Consider the following 20,042-nt stretch of genomic DNA (forward strand, 5'->3'; position numbering starts at 1 on the left):
GACCTGGTTCATATGGTCACTGTGATTTTGGCAAGTTTCAACATGATCAACACATTTTATTGATCCTGGAACAACATTCCTGTCTGATTTAGTCTTAACCCTAATTTACTCTTAACCCCTAATTTAGTCTCTTTCTGGTTTAACGTAAAAAAGTAAGTTACCTGGTTGCCTTAAAATTTTGAGTTCATTGAAATGCCAAAATCGGAGTGTCTATTTAGACTACGTCCACACGAAGCCGGAGCTTACCCTAACCGATCTTTTTTCCCCCTCGTCTCAAAAAATATCTGCGTCCACACCAAGCGGCAACCTCCCCTAGTTTCTCGTGAAGCCAATACGGAAGTGACTTAAACTGCGATTCATCGACTGGCCACTAGGGACAGGCTGCAAAAGGGAGCAGAATCTCATTGAGACCCATGTTAAAATACCTAATTTTTCAGCAGAAAAAAAAACATGTTTACAGCCTGGTGCAAATTGTGGTTTTGGTATATACAGCGAATTTTGCCCTTCAAGACAACTCTGAGGGGGTGAATTTTTTTATAACTCATCCGTTTAAATTATATTAAAGGCGCTCTAAGCGATTCTGAGCGGAATAACTTCCTGTTGACGTTCGAAGTGTTGTCAAACAAAACAGGCTAGCTAGACTCTCCCTCCTACTCCTCCTGGCCCTCCCCTCCGTGCTTCCTGAAACAGTCATGAACGCGCATTTAAAATGTAAGTAGCTTGCGTATTGACGCTGCTTGTCGGTTATTGGCTGGAGCATGTTTATTATGTTAAGTGGTCCAGGCTGCACCAGTTTGATTTTATTGCAGTTTTCGGAGCTTGTGGCGACTACAGAGACCGCGTTTTTTTACAGTGTGTTCAGGGGACAGGCAGCTAGCGCATAGTGAGGAGATGTTTGCGGTATGTGACAAAAAAAAAATTGGGCCTAAAAACGCGCCAAATCGCTTAGAGCGCCTTTAAGCCTTAAAGTTCTGCATAATTAAGGGCGTGGTCACTTGAGTGACAGGTGGATTGCTGCTGCTGTCTTTGAGCCGTCATGTTACCTCAGCAGCTCATTTCAGCCGTTAAATTTGGCATCTCAGCCGTATTTGTACTTTTTTTCTCTATTATTTTATACAATTATAAAATATGGCTTGGTGCATAGTCGAGACTGATGTGCGTCTGTACATGTGCTCGCATGCGAAAGATAAACAGAACACACGTTGCTGGATCGTCTTGAGATTTACGACAATGACAGTATAAAACTCTGACAGCACTGCTTGGATATTAAAACTAAAACTGCTGCACTTTTTTTAAGATATATAGGTACGTATACAGTTTTACATCATAAAAGTTGCTCAGATTGCATAATTTCTTGAAGAACGATGTTGTAGAGCGAATCATTCCGAAAAAAATGTGATGCAAACAATGGATAATATATCAATATTTCATGGATTTAACACTTTCGTGGACAAAAAGTACGGACATTTTACTCAAGTGTCACAGACTGGATTCATCTCGCGATCGCTATTTCATTAAAGTCCCGTTTGATTTTCCATGTTATTTGCACACCCCACACAAATTAATTACTTGTGTTGGAGCATCTATATCTTAAAAAACACCATAGATTGACAGGAAACCTTTATAACTTTCTAATGATATAACTTATCTTTATATGTTATCTTTATTAATATTTTAGATAGCTCATTTGCCTGCTAACATGGTCACGTCGAGCTAGGCGGGCGTGGTTTCAGCAACCAGTCACATCATGGGCTCCAACTACGTCCCGCCTCTTTGCCCATTTTCAGTTATCCGGGAGTGACGTGCGGTGACGCGCTGCTAAGATGGCAGCGGCCTCATTTGCGCTTCAAAACTGCTCTTCAGAACTCTATGGGTGACGTCACGGACACTACTTCCATATTTTTTTACAGTCTATGGTCAACAGGAAACCACTGAAATGACTAAAAATGATGTAGTATACATGCCAGACCAGTATGTGACGCTGTAATTCTGCCACAAAGATGCACTTAAAGCAGCGAATAAGACTTGGAGCATGCGCATAAACCTTGCGTGCTGTTTACAAACTATAGTAAAGCACAGAAATAACGCTTTATTTTGGCTCAGTAGCTTCTGCAGCACGAACACAAGCATCTAGAGTCTGCTATTGTTGTTGTTGTTGCTGTTTTGTGCTGTTAGCGGCATCTGACTAGGGTTGACATGTGGGGTGATGACATCATCGTTTCAGAAAATATACGGAGAGGCTGTCCACACGAAAATGCAAAGACGGCGTCGGATCCGTGTGGACGAAATGCCTATCCGATACAAAACTTGTGCATATTCACAAAAACGCGTCTCCGTGTGGACAGGGCCTAAGTGCAAATAGCATTCCTTGCCCACCAATGTATGGTCAGTTTTAAAGGTGCTCTAAGTGATGTCACACGTTTTTAGGCCAAAACATTTTTTGTCACATACAGCAAACATCTCCTCACTATCCGCTAGCTGCCTGTCCCCTGAACACACTGTAAAAAAACGCGGTCTCTGTAGTCGCCACAAGCTCCGAAAACGGCAACAAAAACAAACTGGTGCAGCCTGGACCATAAAACATAATAAACATATAACTGTTTCAGGAAGCACTGAGGGGAGGGGGAGGAGGAGGAGGGAGGGTCTAGCTAGCCTCTGTTTTGTTTGACAACACTTTGAACGTCAACAGGAAGTTACTCCACCCAGGATCACTTAGAGCACCTTTAAAAAAGACGCGTGGAATTCAACGTCTTCAGTGGAGCAGCAATAGCAAGCAGTGTTGCCAAGTCTGCGGTTTTCCGTGGAATTGGGCTTCTTTAACACTGTTGCCGCTGGTTGTTTTTCATGTCCATGATTTGAAGCAACCCCAAATAATATGATATTTAGCCCCTGGAATATGAATTTTACCAGGGGAACCCTGCCAAAAAAGCGGATATTTACCCCCCGGAATGCAATTTTTTATCGATATTTATCTGTAAAAAAAATCGTTAAAAAATCCCCCTCCCCCTTGTTTTGAGTAGCAATTGGGTAGGTTTTGTTTTGAAAACCTGGCAACCGTGGTAGAGAGTAACGGTAGGTGTCCACAGGCGCGGGGCGGGCGGAGCAGAGCGAGCGTTTTCAATTCATTCCTATGGAAGTCGAGCTTCACAATCCCACAATGCACCTTGCGAGTGTGAAGCTCGACTTCCAAAGGAATTAATTGAAAACGCTCGCTCTGCTCCGCCCGCCCCGCGCCTGTGGGCACCTACCGTAAGGTTTGCACACCTGGCTTTTAATGCAATCGACGCGGGCTCGAATCTGCCTTTTGCCGAGCTCGCTTTTATTTTCAATAAAAATGAAAATAATGTTCTAAAAGTGGAAATAAACTGCGAACGAGTGTTTAATAATATTGAAAGTGTTTTTGGGTAGGGGGAAGATATAAGCTCACAATAAGGCAGCATCCATTTAATAATTTTAATAAATATAATCATTTAACTCTATGATATTATTGCATTAATATAGAAAATATTGAGGTGCAAATAGTATCTGTCAATATAAAGTATAGATAGCATCTAAGTACTTACTCTTATTACAAAGAACTGCTTTTACATGGTGTAAATAGAATCTATCACTATTTTCACCTATAGTGTAAATAGCATATTGCTAAGAATGCTGCTATTGTCACTTAGCGTAATAGAATATATTGCTATTTTCACTTAGTGTAAATAGCATCTAGTGTCAATAAGCATCTTAACTCCAAATATGTTATCTGGACCACACTAATTATGTTGATTTGACAAAAGAAAAAATGTTGTGTGGCATCATTGTAACTCCAACCAACCCTTTTGGAAGTTTTATTTTTAAGAGCTTGACCTTGTTATGAAATAATGAAGCAACTAAATAAAAACCTCTTAAAATATTGTGTACACTCACATGTATTCGAGGTACAAGGGAAGTATTTTTCATTCAATGTATAAAATATATAAATAATGTAAAAAAAAGTAAATAAATCAAACTTCTTGTGGAAGATGGTTGGCTAAAAATGTTAAAATACATGGACGCAAGTATTGCATTAAAATATTTATCATTATATCATAATAAACATTGTATTTGTTACTAGACCACTGGAAAACATTTCTTCAGAATATTTTGCAGTCTAATCAAGTTCTTGAGTTGTTTTTCCCCTTTGAATAATAGTCTTCTGCTGCACTGATGTTTGCCTGGTCAAACTGCACTCATCATCACCATCATCATCACCATCATAACAGTTCAGTCGCGCGCTCGCAGGAAACCGCCTCGCCTGTCTCCTTGACACACCCATAGCTATTGTTGGCACAGTCGGCGCGCGACAACCTTGACATTCCCACACGCGCGTTCAGTTGCACGGTGAAATCTTGTTCTACGAGGATGCATCATCGTTATCAGGAAAAAGGAAAGTAAGACTAGCGACTACTGCGGATAAAGGAAGATGCACAAACGCCGAGCGGAGTGCAGGTAAACACACACGCACGGCCATCGCGCATCCCCATACAGATGCCCACAGTACCGCACGCGCAGACACACTCCGCTCATTCACCTGTAATGACAGATCGCAGCTCAAAGCGGTGCATTGTCCCGGGAAAAGGCGAGGAAAGTACGCTTCATGTGAGAGATGACTGAGTGAGTTGCGCGGATGTTGGAGACATGGAGAAACGGGCTCTTGTAACGGCGATCAGCTTGTCCATGAGCCTGCTCGCGCTCATGCTGCTGGTCACGGCGATCTTTACCGACCACTGGTACGAAACCGACACCAGGAGACACAAGGAGAACTGCGACCAGTACGGCTCGGAGTCCAACGACCAGAAGAACAGGGAGATGCCCATATATCACCTGCCTTTGGTGGACAGTGGGAATGCGAAGCGCAACCTGGCTCTCATGAAGCCCATTCATGTAGGGAGTCGAGAGGAGGAACTGTTGGAGAACTGGAGGGCGATTTTGGGCATGGGCATTTTGGAGACGGAGTGCGGACGCCCGCTCTTCTCCACTTACTCCGGACTTTGGAGGAAATGCTACTTCCAGGGAATGGACAGGGATATTGACAACCTCATTTCGAAGGGTAAGACCTGGGTGGAAAGTTCATTATAACGCAGAAAAAATCCAATGTTTGCTTAGTTCTGGTAGATTCTCTTTTTAGTAGGCTATCCTACCAGAACCGAAGGATGTTCATAAAGTTCAGTTCTGTTAGGCTTCTCAAACGTGTATCCTTTCTTTAAGAACCTGACAGTGTAACCTGACAGTGTTTTCTGCATTGAATCTATACGCGAACAAACACGCGCGACTAGTGTTATCCGATTCCCGAACACATGACTCTTATGAGTCGGCTCTTTTTAGTTTACTCAAAACACACAGCGACACTGGTGTAGTTCGATTCTCGAAAAAAATGATTCTAATGAGTCGTCTCTTTTCAGAGTATGAAACAGACAGCGCGACCACAGCAGTCAGATTACCGAACAAATGATTCTAATGAGCTGGTTCGTTTCAGTGAATCAAAAGAGTAGCTATTAATCAATCGTAGAGCTTTTAACACCATATTGTTACTCAAGGATCGTGACACGTCAGTGCAGTCAGCTTCTGACTGGTTGTGCATTTAAAGATGTAGCCTACATTGAATCTTGTGGTGACAATGAATAAATTAATATTTTTGATTGTTTAGTTAAATAAATAAATAAAGAAATATATATATATATATATGTATATATATATATATATATATATATATATATATATATATATATATTTTTTTTTTTTTTTTTTTTTTTTTTTAATGAATCGTTAATCGATCGATTCTTTAGCATTTCCATCGTTAGTTCTGGCTGTGTGATAAGTGTGCAGGCTTTGTAATTGTGAGTGATGATGATGATGGTATGCATGGTGTGTTGCGTCAAAAACATAGGTGAGTATGGATGAATATTTAGCTTATGCATACTCGTTTCCCGGAAGAAATATCGATTTAATCCTTTTTGTTCTGACACTTATCCGAACTTAAGCTTAATGGACTTTTTGCTGACACTAGTGCCTGACATTTTTGTCTCTCTTGACCTGTTTATTTTACTGCAAAGGCACTTTCTGCAAATCAATTTCATGCATGATTGAGCTCAACAGAACAAAACTTTATGAAATTGCCAACCAAGCTAGCTGTTTCCCAAAAGTTTCCTTTGAAAGAGATGAAAGTCTCAAGGTGAAAAAAAGCACAGGAAATGAGTGATGATTCATAGTCAATACAGATTACAGAGATCTGATCATGTCAAGATTAAAAGCGGAAGCCGTGTGCCACCTTGCATTTAAATCAAGCTCAAAGTCACACAGATCACTTGACCTTCAGCACCCAGGGCATTGATTTGTGACACAGCCTATTACCATGAGTCCCCGAATCAGCCCATCAAAGACGAGGCACTCTAAAGAACTTCTCATCAGATCACAATGGAATTAGCTCAGGTTGAGTATGCCATGACAACCGGAAGATCAAAATTCTTTTCATTTTTGTTCATCATTTGTGACTTGATGCTTGCTAGTGATATATGTATCAGTAGGAGTACACTATATTATTAAACAACTTATATTCCATTCCATGGCATACTATATAATTACGACTCTCATATTTACACATCAACAAGTCAAAATGTGTATAGACTTTACATTTATGCAATTGGCAGAAACGTTTATTCAAAGCAAGTTGCATTGCATTCATACAAATTGATCCCAAGACCTTGTCTCTAGCACCATTTTTTAAATATTAATAGGTATATATCTATATGTAATATTAAATATATATATATATATATATACACACCGATCAGACATAACATTATGACCACCTTCCTAATATTATGTTGGCCCCCCTTTTGGTGGTACGTGTCAAAGTATCATCCACATGGATGGCAGGACCCAAGGTTTCCCAGAAGAACATTGCCCAGAGCATCACACTACCTCCGTTGGCTTGCCTTCTTCCCATAGTGCATCCTGGTGCCATGTGTCCCCCAGGTAAGCAACACACACGCACCCGGCCATCCATGTGATGTAAAAGAAATCATTCATCAGACCAGGCCAGCATGGGCACCCTGACTGGTCTGTGGCTATGCAGCCCCCATACGCAACAAACTGTGTATTCTGAAACCTTTCTATCAGAACCAGCATTAACTTCTTGAGCAATCTGAGCTACAGTAGCTCGTCTGTTGGATCGGACAACACGGGCCAGCCTTCGCTCCCCACGTGCATCAATGAGCCTTGGCCGCCCATGACCCTGTCGCCGGTTCACCACTGTTCCTTCCTTGGACCACTTTTGATAGATACTGACCACTGCAGACCGGGAACACCCCACAAGAGCTGCAGTTTTGGAGATGCTCTGACCCAGTCGTCTAGCCATCACAATTTGGCCCTCGTCAAACTCGCTCAAATCCTTACGCTTGCCCATTTTTCCTGCTTCTAACACAGAAACTTTGAGGACAAAATGTTCACTTGCTGCCTAATATATCCCACCCACTAACAGGTGCTGTGATGAAGAGATGTTATTCACTTCACTTTCACTTTAATGGCAATTAATAGGACCTTTTCATTGCCATTAAAGTGAAATAACTGAACATAAACATACAAGCTTGATAAAAAAGCTCATTTTAGAAGAAAATTTCAGATTGCACTTCGTGTAGTCTTCAAATACTAGTTTTAGTATTCATTAAGTACATGGCTGCAACTTAATATCACTGTGAGAAAACGTACAGAGTTGAATTCATTATCATTGAAAACAGAAGTGCACATCTAGCCTTTTTTCGAGGTTTCTCACTGGAGTAAATGTAGTCAATTCAGAAAAGGCACATTGCAATTTCACCCACACATTTTTAAGAAACTGATAGGAACAAGCCACACTGAATTCATTTTTCAGAGTCAATGAAGTGTCATAGCTGACCGTAGACAGTGTCTTTTTACTTAACTATACATCTCAGGCTTGCTGCATGATTACTGCAGTGTCTACTCAGCTCTTAGAATCGTCTCACAACGCCTGCCAAATCTGTGTGGTATGGTGTGAACCCAGGCGGAAATAATGACAGAAGGTCACTCTGTCGGGGAGGCGGGTGTTTCAGCAGTGCTTGGCTCTATACTTGTTCTTGGCTCAGTGCTGGAACGTCCAGGGAAAGACAAACAAAACAAATGAAGTAGCAGAGATTAGTGCAAACAGAAATGCATTATAACAAAAAAACAACACTGCGAGGATTTTAAGATGAAGCAAGAAGGTGTTTTTATGCCAGAAGATTTGAGAGGGATTTCATCGGTAAGACCTTTACAAAGCTGCATTTGAAGGGCAGAATTTGTCCTAAACGAGTGTGTGATCCCTGTGCAGGTATTGCGGAGCGATGCACATCTGTCAAGTACCATTTCTCCCAACCCATCAGACTCAGGAACATCCCCCTCAACCTGACAAGGACCATACAGCAGGACGAGTGGCACCTCTTACGTAAGTCGCCCAAAGCTTCCACACTGCCTTGTGCAGCTCTTAATATGCGTTGAATATTAAGCAGTGCATGCAAGCTGAAGTTAAGTGTGCTTTGCATAGTGAAAACTGTGCAGTGTAAAAATACTGAAGACCAACAGGAACGACGCCTGCTGTGTAAATATTTGCTCTGACAATGTTTTGATTGTGATTTTTCTACTAAATTCAGTTCATTTTTTTGTATCCTGCTTATTGACAATACACAGAAGGACAAGTAAAAATAGATCAAAAATTGTATTTTGGATAGGAAATGAACATGTTATTTGGTATTAGCAAATATAACGGATTATTAACTCAATATAATCAATGCATTTAATTTTCAATGATTGATATTTATGGAGTGAAAAATAAAAATATTATAAATACTTGTGTTAACATTATCTGAAATATGTGCTTCGTACACTCTTAGAAAAAAAGGTTCAATGGGGGTTCTGTATATGCCAAAAAGGTTCTATATAAGGAGACCCTGTGACCCTGGACCACAAAACCAGTCATAAGTTGCATGGGTGTATTTGTAGCAATAGCCAATAATACGTTGTATGGGTCAAAATTATTGATTTATATGCCAAAAATCATTAGGATATTAAGTAAAGATATTTTGTAAATTTCCTATCGTAAATATATCAAAAATCTATTTTTGTGAGTGGATATGCATTGCTAAGGACTTCATTTGGACAACTTTAAAGACGATTTTCTTTTTTCACCCTCAGATTCTAGATTTTTAAATAGTTGTATCATCTTGTCCTATCCTAACAAACCATACATGAATGGAAATCTTATTTATTCAGCTTTCAAATGATGAATAAATCTCAATTTAAAAAAATTCACCCTTTTTGTGGCTGGTTTTGTATTCGCAAATGTCTTAAATGATTACATTATACTTTCATGCAATTCTGAAAAAAAAAACTTTTTTTCCCTCAGAATTGGACTTCATAACTCACAATTGCGAGTTTATATCTCATAGTTCTGAGAATATATGAGTCATAATTGTGAGATATAAACTCGAATTGAATTGAACTCAATTTATATAGTTCATATGGAGTTTATATCTCGCAATTGTGACTTTATATCTCACAATTCTGACTTCATAACTCGCAATTGCGACTTTATATAAAGAAATTCTGGGAAAAAAAGTCAGAATTGCGAGATAAAAAAGTTGCAATTATATATATATATATATTTTTTAATTCCGTGGCGGAAACAAGCTTCCATAGTTAGATATAAAAAGCTGAAGAGAAACATAAAACAATGGCTTTCAAAAGTGTATTAATTTAAATGTACAAGTGTTTCTCTTCTGGAAAAACTGCTCAAAAATATCAACAATTCAACCATCAAATGCTCTCTAGAATGCTAACAATTAGGAATTGCAATTAAGGGTTCACAATGTGACTTTAACTAAAGGCTACTGGCTAAAAAATCCAATTTCCGGTTTAAATTCTAAGATAGACAGCCATTGGGTTCTATTGTCCATTCTGTAATAAGAATACAGCTGATGTGTTTTGTTCTAATGCGGTTATTGCATGTGCTGTCATGAATATGTAATCACAACCTTTTCTTGCATCTCCATGATATGATTATGTGCCCCACGGTACACAAACTTGGTCAAATGTCATTTTCTGTTGGAAGGAATCTTATTAGCTCTTATGATGTTGTAACTTAGCAAGTCTCGAGGGAGTCTACAAGCCTTAATTACAGCCCTCGTTAAAATGCCTCCTAATTAAGCTTTTCTTCCTCCATGCATGTGTCTCAATCAGATTCTATAATGTGATATACCTCCAAATTAAACTTACTGAATCAATAACTGCAATCAGCAGCTCCAAAACTTTGCATAGAATCAGAAGCGATTATTGAGCCCACACAGCTCAGTGAAAGTTCCTAAAGATAAGGTGTTACCCATAGCTATATAGTGTGAGTTGTTGGATAAGTGGGTGGTAGTCATGGAAACAGTGTGTTTTTCTGTGGTGTTCAGATCTGCGGCGCATCACGGCGGGGTTCTTGGGCATGGCTGCTGCCGTAATGCTGTGTGGAAGCATTGTGGCCGCCGTGGGATTTTTCTGGGAGGAAAGCCTCACCCAGCATGTGTCTGGACTCCTGTTCCTTATGGCAGGTACATAATTCTGCTTATTTGGCCTTATTATCTAACTTTCTCCTCTTTTTTTCTTGGCTACTTGTTACTCGTTTCGCCCAGTCGCACGCTTTCTCGTAGGTGGTTCTCTTTCCTTTCCAAGTTGTTGTCTACCTTGTTCATTCTCCCACGTCTTGTCTATTTATCTCCTTCTGTCTTATATATATGTGAACATGATGAGAAATATAATTATATATATATATATATATATATATATATATATATATATATATATATTTATTAGTAGTGGGGATTTTTCAGTGATTCTTTCTGCAGGTTACATCATTGCACCAGTAGGTGGCAGCAAATTAATTTGTAATTGAATCATTCTTTCAAATCATTCTTTCAAATGATTCGTTCAAAAACATGGATTCATTCAGAAATGAAACAAGGGTCTGGTTGCGTCCAAAACAGGAATATGGTCTTCTTTTGAATATGTAATTACTTTGTGACACATTCGATGAACACTTTATTATCCCATGAGACCACAGAATAGGATCTATGAATTACGCAACTGACGCTGGAATGCAGTAACAACATGGTGGATGTATTACGTCTGACCCTGCGTTCCATTCGGAAGGGCTCATCCCTATGCCCTAATCCCTTCAAAGGGTTTACCCTCCGGAGTGAGAGCTTCAAAGTGATGAAGGGTGTAGGGGTCAAAAAAACCCTCTTTTTTTGGAACGCACTTTAGCGTCATCTTAATGAGACAATCAAGGAGGAGTACATTGTGCAAGCTGCGCCTTTTGTTTAACGTATTTAAAGTATTACGTGTTTAAAGTATTTTTGTTGAAGTACATGAATGTCGTTTTGACATAATAATGTACCAAATCTAACTCGTATAAATATTACAGTAGTATAGAAAAATACTATACATAGATTATAGGTAAAATCGAACTCCGAGCCTCCTGTACCCATTCTGTGACGACAAACAACTTCACTGTGCAAAGGGTCATGGGGTCCGAAGTGTCCATCAGTTGTACCCTTCGAAATCCTTAAAGGATTAGTCCAGTTTCAAATAAAATTTAAAATAAAATAAATAAAATAAACTTTGTAAGTGCTTCCGCCAAAACCGCATTTCCGTATTCTTCAAAAAGCTTACGCTGTATGTCCTACGCCTTCCCTATTCTACTTACGGAACGAATGCAGCGCCAGTTACATTTTTTCCATGCAATTGAAAGTATGCAATTGACCTTTCGCTGGGAGATTGATTGACAAGCGATCTAACCAATCATAACGCTGAATCTGCCATTTTGTCCGACGAAGCAGTCAGGAGTTAGAAGATTAACCTCGGTGGACTTGAACTTGAAAAAAGGTGTGTACTGATGTCTTTCCGCGTTTGAAACAACATTCCTTCTCATGTTCATTCATTTTTATTTGATGCTATAAATTAACTAGGAAGAGATGATCATTTCACGAGCCGCTTGAGCTGAGGAGCTACAGCAATCTGTCACGACACATTAAAGAGCCACAAAACAGTTTTTATTGTTCGAATTTCTTTAAAAAATTACACAGTTTGAAAGCTGGGACTTTGTTTAATATCATATGTAACCTGCTCTGTCTTGTTTGTCGACGTGTGGTCAGTGTCCTCTTTGCTCCGCGATGTATTTTTCAATCTGTGTGGCGCCATGGCTTGTCGGACAAAGCAACAATCAATTTCGAACACATTCTATATAGTATGAATGTGTGTAGAATGAATGAAATCTGGACATAATACATTGTCATGTGACCTAGAGCGTCAATTGCATCGCTTCACTGCCATTCACAACTTCTCTCCTGTGGCCTCATGGTATATAGTGTTGATCAGATGCACTCTTTTTCTTTTTTTTTTTTCTTATGTGTTGGATCAGTAACCTCAAAGCTTCTTCTTTCCCACAGGAATCTTTTGCACAATCTCACTGTGCACCTACGCAGCCAGTGTCTCATACGACCTATCCAGGAACCCTCCTTTCATCTACGGTCTGCCCGGTGATGTAGACCACGGTTACGGATGGTCCATCTTCTGTGCATGGGTCAGTCTGGGCCTAACAGTGGCGTCAGGTTGTATCTGCACAACTTATCCCTTCTTGAGCCGCACAAAGGCGCTTCGCTCCAAAACGGCAAGGGAGTCATCTGTATGAGCGCCCCCTGTGGCCTGGAGGACTCAGCAAAACATTAATCAGCACTTGGCGCTTTAGTAAAACGGATTCAAGTGGGACTTCATGGTGTATGGAGCAATTTGGAATGTCTTGTAGATTTCTGATACCTTTGTGGGGCTCTTTTGAGATGTGTTGATGTTATACAGAATGAAAGACAAAGACTGTTGCATTTCCTGTGTGTCTTCTACACACATTTGCTTACAAATCACACACATAAAAAAGAAAATACACACAAATATACAGTATGTGTGAATATAATGAACAAAACCTTTGATTTGAACCTTTGATGGATATGTGTATGTTTTGGGGTTGTTGTGATGCAATCATTCTCCGGATCAGGTGACACTTAGGATCTGAGCCACAATTTTTTATGCAAACCATCTGAAATTCAAATGATTGCTCTGATCATGGTCAGTATTATTTTTTTATTGTGATTAAAGCATATGTTTTGATTTCCCAACCACGTGCAAATGGATACAAGTTCACTAACCATTGGCTCCAGAGCTGATATTTCAAATGAAAAACAGCTAAAGAATTCAATCAGGGATGAACAGGACGCTTCATGTCACCACATCAGACAAATGTATAAAGGCATGATTGCATATATATCACCTTTGGGTAACAGCTGGTGGCTGTTCAAAAAGATTGAAAAATCAAAGGGACATGAGAAGTCTTGAGATCTAAGACGTGGATATGCAATTTCGTGATTGGATGAAATGTCTCTGAAGATTCAGAACTTGAACGTGGCTGTCACTGGAAGTGCAGTCATAATATGGCAGCATGCTTAAAGTGGATGCTCTCTCATCTCAATCTACCAGCCTCGCTCATGAAAGGCCCCTCATGATGTCACGTCATTGCTGAAAATACCAATCCTTCCGTTCCACAAGAAGCAACGCTAATATAAAGCGACGAGGATTATATTAACTGCAGGATGTTGTTTTCCAAACTGAGCCAAAACAGTAACATATCCCTGAAACTGTACTGTTTGCCTCAAAACTTCTACTGTGTTTCTGAAAGTGTATCGTAAATAAAATATTATAATGATGAAATAAAGGACTATGAAGAAACCAAACTGTTTCGTGTGAACTTAGGCAGTATTTCAGTTTAGGGGTTTTTTGTCAAGCATATGGTGACTTGTTTTAAGCAGAGCCAGCATGTTTTCTGCTTTCTCTTTTTCATGGAGAATATACTGTAGGCTACCTGTGCAGAAATATTAAACAATGGCATTCATTTCACCTCACATAGTGGCTAGAAAAGCAGTTTATAATGAGCAAAAATAAAGCTCAAATGATTAGTGTAGCTGATTTGTTGATGCTTTATTATGAATAATATTAGGAAAAAAAGAATCAATTTTGACATCCAATTTTCCCCATATTAACTTTTATATGGAGTTCCATGGTCCATTACAACAAGGTACAAGTGTTAGGCCTACTATTATAGTTATTATGATTTTGAAATTATGTTTATTTTCAGATTTTCAGTTTTTTAGTAATTGTATGTGTTTTTGTCGTTTTTATTATATATTTCTATTTAACGTTATTTTTATTAGATTTTTAGTCATTTTAGTATTTCATTTCAAGGAAATATTTCCATTTTTGCTTATGTTTTTCATCTAATAGCCTATTTGTATTTTATTTTATTACAGCTTTTTTTTTTTTTATAAATAGGGTTAAAGGGTAAGTTTACCCAAAAATGAAAATAATGTCATTTATTACTCACCCTCGTGTCGTTCTACACCCGTAAGACCTTCGTTCATCTTCGGAACACAAATGAAGATATTTTTGATTAAATCCAATGGCTCAGCGAGGCCTGCAATGCCACTGTAAATCTCAAGATCCATAAAGGTACTAAAAATATATTTAAATCAGTTCATGTGAGTTCAGTGGTTCTATCTTAATATTATAAAGTGACGAGAATATTTTTTGTGCGCCAAAAAAACCCAAAAACGACTTTTTAACAATATCTAGTGATGGCCGATTTCAAAACACTTCTTCAGAGCGATATGAATCTTTTGAGCCGAATCAGTGAAACGGATCGCGTATCAAACCGCCAAATCACATGACTTTGGCGCTGCGATCCACTGAATCGATTCGTAAAGCTCCGAAGCTTCAAGAAGCAGTGTTTTGAAATCGCCCATCACTAGATATTGTTAAAAAGTCGTTATTTTGGTTTTTTGGCACACAAAAATATTCTCGTCGGTTTATAATATTAAGGTAGAACCAATGTATTCACATGAACTGATTTAAATATGTTTTAGTACCTTTATGGATCTTGAAAGAAGAAATACCATTGCTGTCTATGCAGGCCTCACTGAGCCATCGGATTTAATCAAAAATATCTTAATTTGTGCTCTGAAGATGAACGAAGGTCTTACGGGTGTAGAACGACACGAGGGTGAGTAATAAATGACATTATTTTCATTTTTGGGTGAACTAACCCTTTAACAGTATCACTGACCTGGAAATATCAGGGAAGTTTAAACTTGTCATTGTCTATTTATTTAAGCTATTTAAAATCCCAGTAATCACAAATGACGGGAAAAGTAATGGAAATTGACCGGTCAAAAGGTGTGGCAGCTGTTTATGAGTGAAATAAACCATTAGCAAAGAATAATTTGCATTATAAAAAGATGGATATGCTGGATTTTGCCACAAGAGGGCGCAATATTATCATCAATATACTCACAAACCCTCGTCTAAAGTCTGAAAACGTGTGCGTATGTATTGTTGTGATGGGGAAGAGGGGGCAACATGGCGGTAACATATTGTGCATTACAATTCTTGTCGAGTGTGCCACAGAAAACAAAAAGGACAAAACTCAAATTGTTGAAACAACAAACAATGTTCCAAATAAAAAGATTGTATTATCATACAGATGACATTAATCAGAATGAAACTTACAGGTACTGAGCACTCGCACAAGCGAGGGAAAACTACTTCAACATATCTGCGAAATGTAGGCCTACTGTAAATGAGGCTGAGAGTCGAGTGACTCGTGCTGGAGTAGATAAATAGTGCCACCCGTGTGTGTTTGTGTGTAATATGTCCTGACCAAAAAAAAAAAAAGTGAAAAAGAAAAAAGCTTTTACCAGTGGCTTGTGTCCTCAAATGGGTAAAAATAGTCATATATCCTGAATTAGGCCTGCCTATTTGAAGACTGGACGCTATTTACAATAAGATCATATTCCCAGTGTCTCAGTTCACTTTCTATCATACATGTGGTGTTGTACTGTGAATTACAAAAATACAGCCTTTTCTTCATAAAGGGAGAAGTCACACAAACACAGGAGATATAACATGCATTCCTCATATAGTAGTATTAAAAAGAATAAAAACAACAGCTTCTAAATTTGCTTTTGTACAAAGTCAAAATAACTTCTCACAGATTTTCTTGACTAAATACTCAGACAGACATAGGATTTGATTTGATTGTATGCACTAAAACTACTGATACCTGCACTAGAAACGTATGGAAACGTCTCAGAGTTCATGAAAAACACATAATATACAAGTTCGGACACACAAAATATTGCAATACATTTAATAATATTTTCGACTGTCCTCAGTAACTGTCTCCTATGAAGTCTGTGGAGTTCAGCTGAGAGACATTGTCCCGTGTAACGAGGCTGGAAGGTGGCACAGTGTTTTTCTCTAAATCATTTTTTAGGTTACTTGGAAACATTGAACACACTGAATTATGTAAATCTCAAATAAAGTCAAGTCAAAAGCTTATAATTACTCACAAATCCACACGTTTATGTCTTAAAATCTGAAAAAAAAAAAAGGTCTCTTGATATCGTTCATTGTTTAAAACACCCGTTTGTAGGTCCAAAAAGTGTTCGTTGCAGATATCTTCATCTTTAAACACAGATTTTGAGTTCGTTTACTCTATGATTTCTGCTCACTGAACATTCCTCTCCTGCAAAATGTTTCAAGTATATGAATGAGATTTAAAATGACAGTGATTGCTTGACCACTGAAGGTTCAAAGGTCATTCGTTTTTGTACCATTTGACATTTTTGATGCCACTGGAATTTTAGATGTCATTTGAATTAAATTGAATCTGCTGTTGTCATATTACAGATTTCAAAAGGCTAAAGGCCCGTTCACACCAAGGATGATAACTGTAAAAGTAATGATAAAAATATAGTTATAGTCCACAGTTAATGGCACAGATAAACAGTATTGTTGGAATCACTTTCGCAACGATTTTTTCCAACTGATGAACGATAAAAACATTGACAGCCAATCAGAATTCAGCCTACTTTAAATAGCTCGAGCATTTAAAGCGGCAGACAACAAAACTGCAGCATGTGCTTATAATAAACAGAACGATATCGTCCGCTGGTGTGAAAGCTAATATAGTTATCATTCTTTGTGTGAACGGGCCGTAAAGCTTAATCAGTCAACCAAATCAATAACATTCCAATATTATATTTTTCCTGAAATCTTTACAGCTTTGTCAAAAAAAAAAAAACAATGTAAATTTTTAAAAAGCTTTAGACCACCCCTTTAGTCCCTCTTCCTTTCTTCTTTGAAGACTAGAATCATCTCAACAGCAGAAACACACGTGTATTCACACACATACGAAACATACAGTGGATAACACAACAACGCACAATAAAACATCTGCAATCCTCCATGGCTGCTTTGAACTCCTCTTTTGAACCCTTTCCTCCTTTCAGTCCTGTTTACGAGGATTTTAACGATGACATCCTGTCTGCGGCATCAACCCATGCCTGATTTAGAAACCCTTGATGATGCAATATGCCTCCATGGAGGATAAGATGATGTACATCAGCCAGAGACTGAAAAACAACGTTGTGGTCAGGATTTTGGGAGTCCGCGGACCACCCAGTTCACCCCCGATCTCGGGCCTGCGGCGGTACATGAGGACGGCGACACAGATGAAGGCAAAGATGGTGAAAAGGGTAACGGAGAACGCCAGCGTGCCGGGGTCCACGCGGAAGTACTGGCCTTTTGCCTGGTGATAGACGGCAGCAATGGACCAGGCCACTCCGATGCCCAGAAAGACGTTCACAGCATTGCTGCCCGTCACATTGCCGATGGAGGCGTCAGCGTACTGATCCTGGATGGCTGCCACCTTACTAGCGAATGTGTCTGATTATGAAGAGGTGGTGAGAGAAAGACAGAAAGGAATAAATATTGTCAAGCTGCAAAAATAGCTGCATCAATAAATGGGTGAACTTTATGAAATCTGTAAAGAACATGTTCGGTTTATATTTTGCCTGAAAATCCAAATATGAAAATAAGAAATTTGAGTTTGTGTACATGAAATGGAGGCTTATTTTTAGGACCAATAAGCATTTGCATTGTGACAATCTTTTCAAGACATTTAAGCACATTTCCCTCCAAATTGTCATTGTAATAAAAAATGTAAAAATGTGAATTATATATAATTTTATATAAAATTATATATAATTTATTACTACAAAATTCATGATTTAATTGAATAATTATTATTTCAAAGTACTTTTCTTTTCTGTTTTTGAAATAAGTCTCTACTGCTCAACAAGGATGAATTTTATGATCAAAAATACAGTTCAAACATACAATTTAAAATAACTTTTATATTTTAATATATTTTAAAATGGAATTTATTACTGTGATGGCAATGCTGAATTTTCAGTGTCACATGATCTTTCAGAAATCATTCTAATATGCTGATTTGGTGCTCAAGTAACATTTCTTATTATTATTATTAATGTTGAAAAGAGTTGTGCTGCTTATATTTATATTATTATAATATTGTCTTATTATAGTTATTTTTTTGTCATTATTTTCTGAATATTTTTAATTCCAAAAGAAAAGCAAAAGAACAATATATATATATATATATATATATATATATATATATATATATATATATATATATATATACAGTAGATCTATACAGGTGGAGCTGGGGAAGGTGGAGGGTTTTAGAGGAACGATGAATCACGCTGCAAACTGCTATAGTGAGTGTATTCAGCCATTATAGTATAGTATAGTATAGTATAGTATAGTAAATGTAACCAGCCATTTAAATGTGTGAGCAACAAGCTCATTGGCTGCAAAAGTAACATGGACCAATCAGCTTTTACCAAGTAGTTGTAATTATCATCAGCTTGCGTTAAGGACCCATCAGCCTGCGCCATCTAGAGTCTCATGACTGAACCATGTATACCTGCTGTTCTTTTGCTTTATATATATTTTACAATATACTGTATATACATATATAATGAAATTCAGGTGAAATTTGCTTAGTTGTAAATAAATCTTATAATTCATTTGAATTTGGAGTGAAATGTGACTTGAACATGTTTTTAAAGGGAAAATCTGCAGTACCTGGCACAGAGGTTCCCAACGCCACAAACACAACCGCAGTTACAGAGTCTTTCAGGCCAATAGTGCATCCAAAATGGGAAGCAATGTCTCCAATGAATGCAGTGAGGACGCCAATCATGATGATGGACACGATGAAACACGCCCAGCCGTTCCAGTAATCAGTGGGCGGCACGAACGCAAACAGAACCTTCCAGAACACTGTCAGGAAGTGCATGACGTAGTCAAAGCAAGATGGCATCTTTTCTTCACCACACTCTTCATCATCATCGTCCCCTTAGGATGAGAAAAGGGAGAGGAGATTTAAATTATGGATTGGTTTGTTTGTTTCCTGTGAAGAGACAGGCTGTCCCCTTCATCTAGGGAACATCAGTGTGTGATAAGCATATCGCTGTTACACCAAATAGCCGACACCAATCAAATCTCTTAAATCAGAGGAGGCAGAACCACAGAATGAAGCTCAGAGGACCAGAAGTCCAACACCATCTGTGTTAAGCCAAATAAGCACACCTAAAAATCTTAAAGTCACCATGAAATCTAGATTGACAATTCTTATTTTTCATGGAATATTGCAGTATTTATTACAAAGGATTTATTTAGGATTTATTTTTTTTAAATTCACGTGCCCTCATAATCTTTAATCAAAAGAACTTCCCCTCCCTCCTGCAGTGACATCACTTCTCTTCTCTGATGATGTGCTCACCAGCACAAGGGTGGGACAAGCTGTCAAACATTTTCATTTATTTTACATATATAAATTAGTGCTGTCGATCGATTAAGAAAATAACTAATTAACTGCAACCGCACCTAACATTAAAGTTTTAAGAAATTTTTATATTGTAATAATTTTAACAATTTTAATCTCCTAATTAATGTAGAAACAACAGAAAGACAGTATATTTTAAATATCTGAATAGTTATCAAACACTTCACAG

General features: G+C 38.2%; 2 protein-coding genes and 1 long non-coding RNA gene across 16 annotated transcripts in view; 2 read left to right on the forward strand and 1 right to left on the reverse strand.

Annotated features, from left to right (window-relative positions):
* The first annotated feature begins 4,067 nt into the window (after window positions 1-4,067).
* On the forward strand, window positions 4,068-13,835 carry tmem178a (transmembrane protein 178a). 3 transcript variants are annotated; one of them, XM_048173217.1, is made up of 4 exons: window positions 4,068-5,074; window positions 8,351-8,464; window positions 10,470-10,607; window positions 12,504-13,835. In XM_048173217.1, the coding sequence occupies exons 1-4, from the start codon at window positions 4,663-4,665 to the stop codon at window positions 12,743-12,745; spliced, it is 906 nt and encodes a 301-aa protein (XP_048029174.1). In that variant the 5' UTR covers window positions 4,068-4,662; the 3' UTR covers window positions 12,746-13,835. The 3 variants fall into 3 exon arrangements, with proteins under 3 accessions (XP_048029174.1, XP_048029176.1, XP_048029175.1); XM_048173219.1 differs by having other exon boundaries at window positions 4,073-4,473; XM_048173218.1 differs by lacking the exon at window positions 4,068-5,074 and adding an exon at window positions 7,534-8,281.
* Window positions 13,836-15,116: 1,281 nt separating this feature from the next.
* Window positions 15,117-20,042, forward strand: part of LOC125256378 — a 35,789-nt gene continuing 30,863 nt past the window's right edge. The window contains exon 1 of the long non-coding RNA XR_007182102.1: window positions 15,117-15,157. This is a non-coding gene — a long non-coding RNA (uncharacterized LOC125256378). The remainder of the gene's footprint in view (window positions 15,158-20,042) is intronic.
* Window positions 15,602-20,042, reverse strand: part of slc8a1a (solute carrier family 8 member 1a) — a 59,678-nt gene continuing 55,237 nt past the window's right edge. For all 12 annotated transcript variants that reach the window (XM_048172324.1, XM_048172323.1, XM_048172328.1 and 9 more), the window contains 2 exons: window positions 19,111-19,383; window positions 15,602-17,883 (listed from right to left, as the gene is read on the reverse strand). In XM_048172324.1, coding sequence (XP_048028281.1) covers window positions 17,507-17,883; window positions 19,111-19,383 — 650 coding nt within the window. In that variant the 3' untranslated portion in view covers window positions 15,602-17,506. The remainder of the gene's footprint in view (window positions 17,884-19,110; window positions 19,384-20,042) is intronic.

This window comes from Megalobrama amblycephala, linkage group LG21, assembly GCF_018812025.1.
Source record: "Megalobrama amblycephala isolate DHTTF-2021 linkage group LG21, ASM1881202v1, whole genome shotgun sequence".
Taxonomy (NCBI): Eukaryota; Metazoa; Chordata; class Actinopteri; order Cypriniformes; family Xenocyprididae; genus Megalobrama; species Megalobrama amblycephala.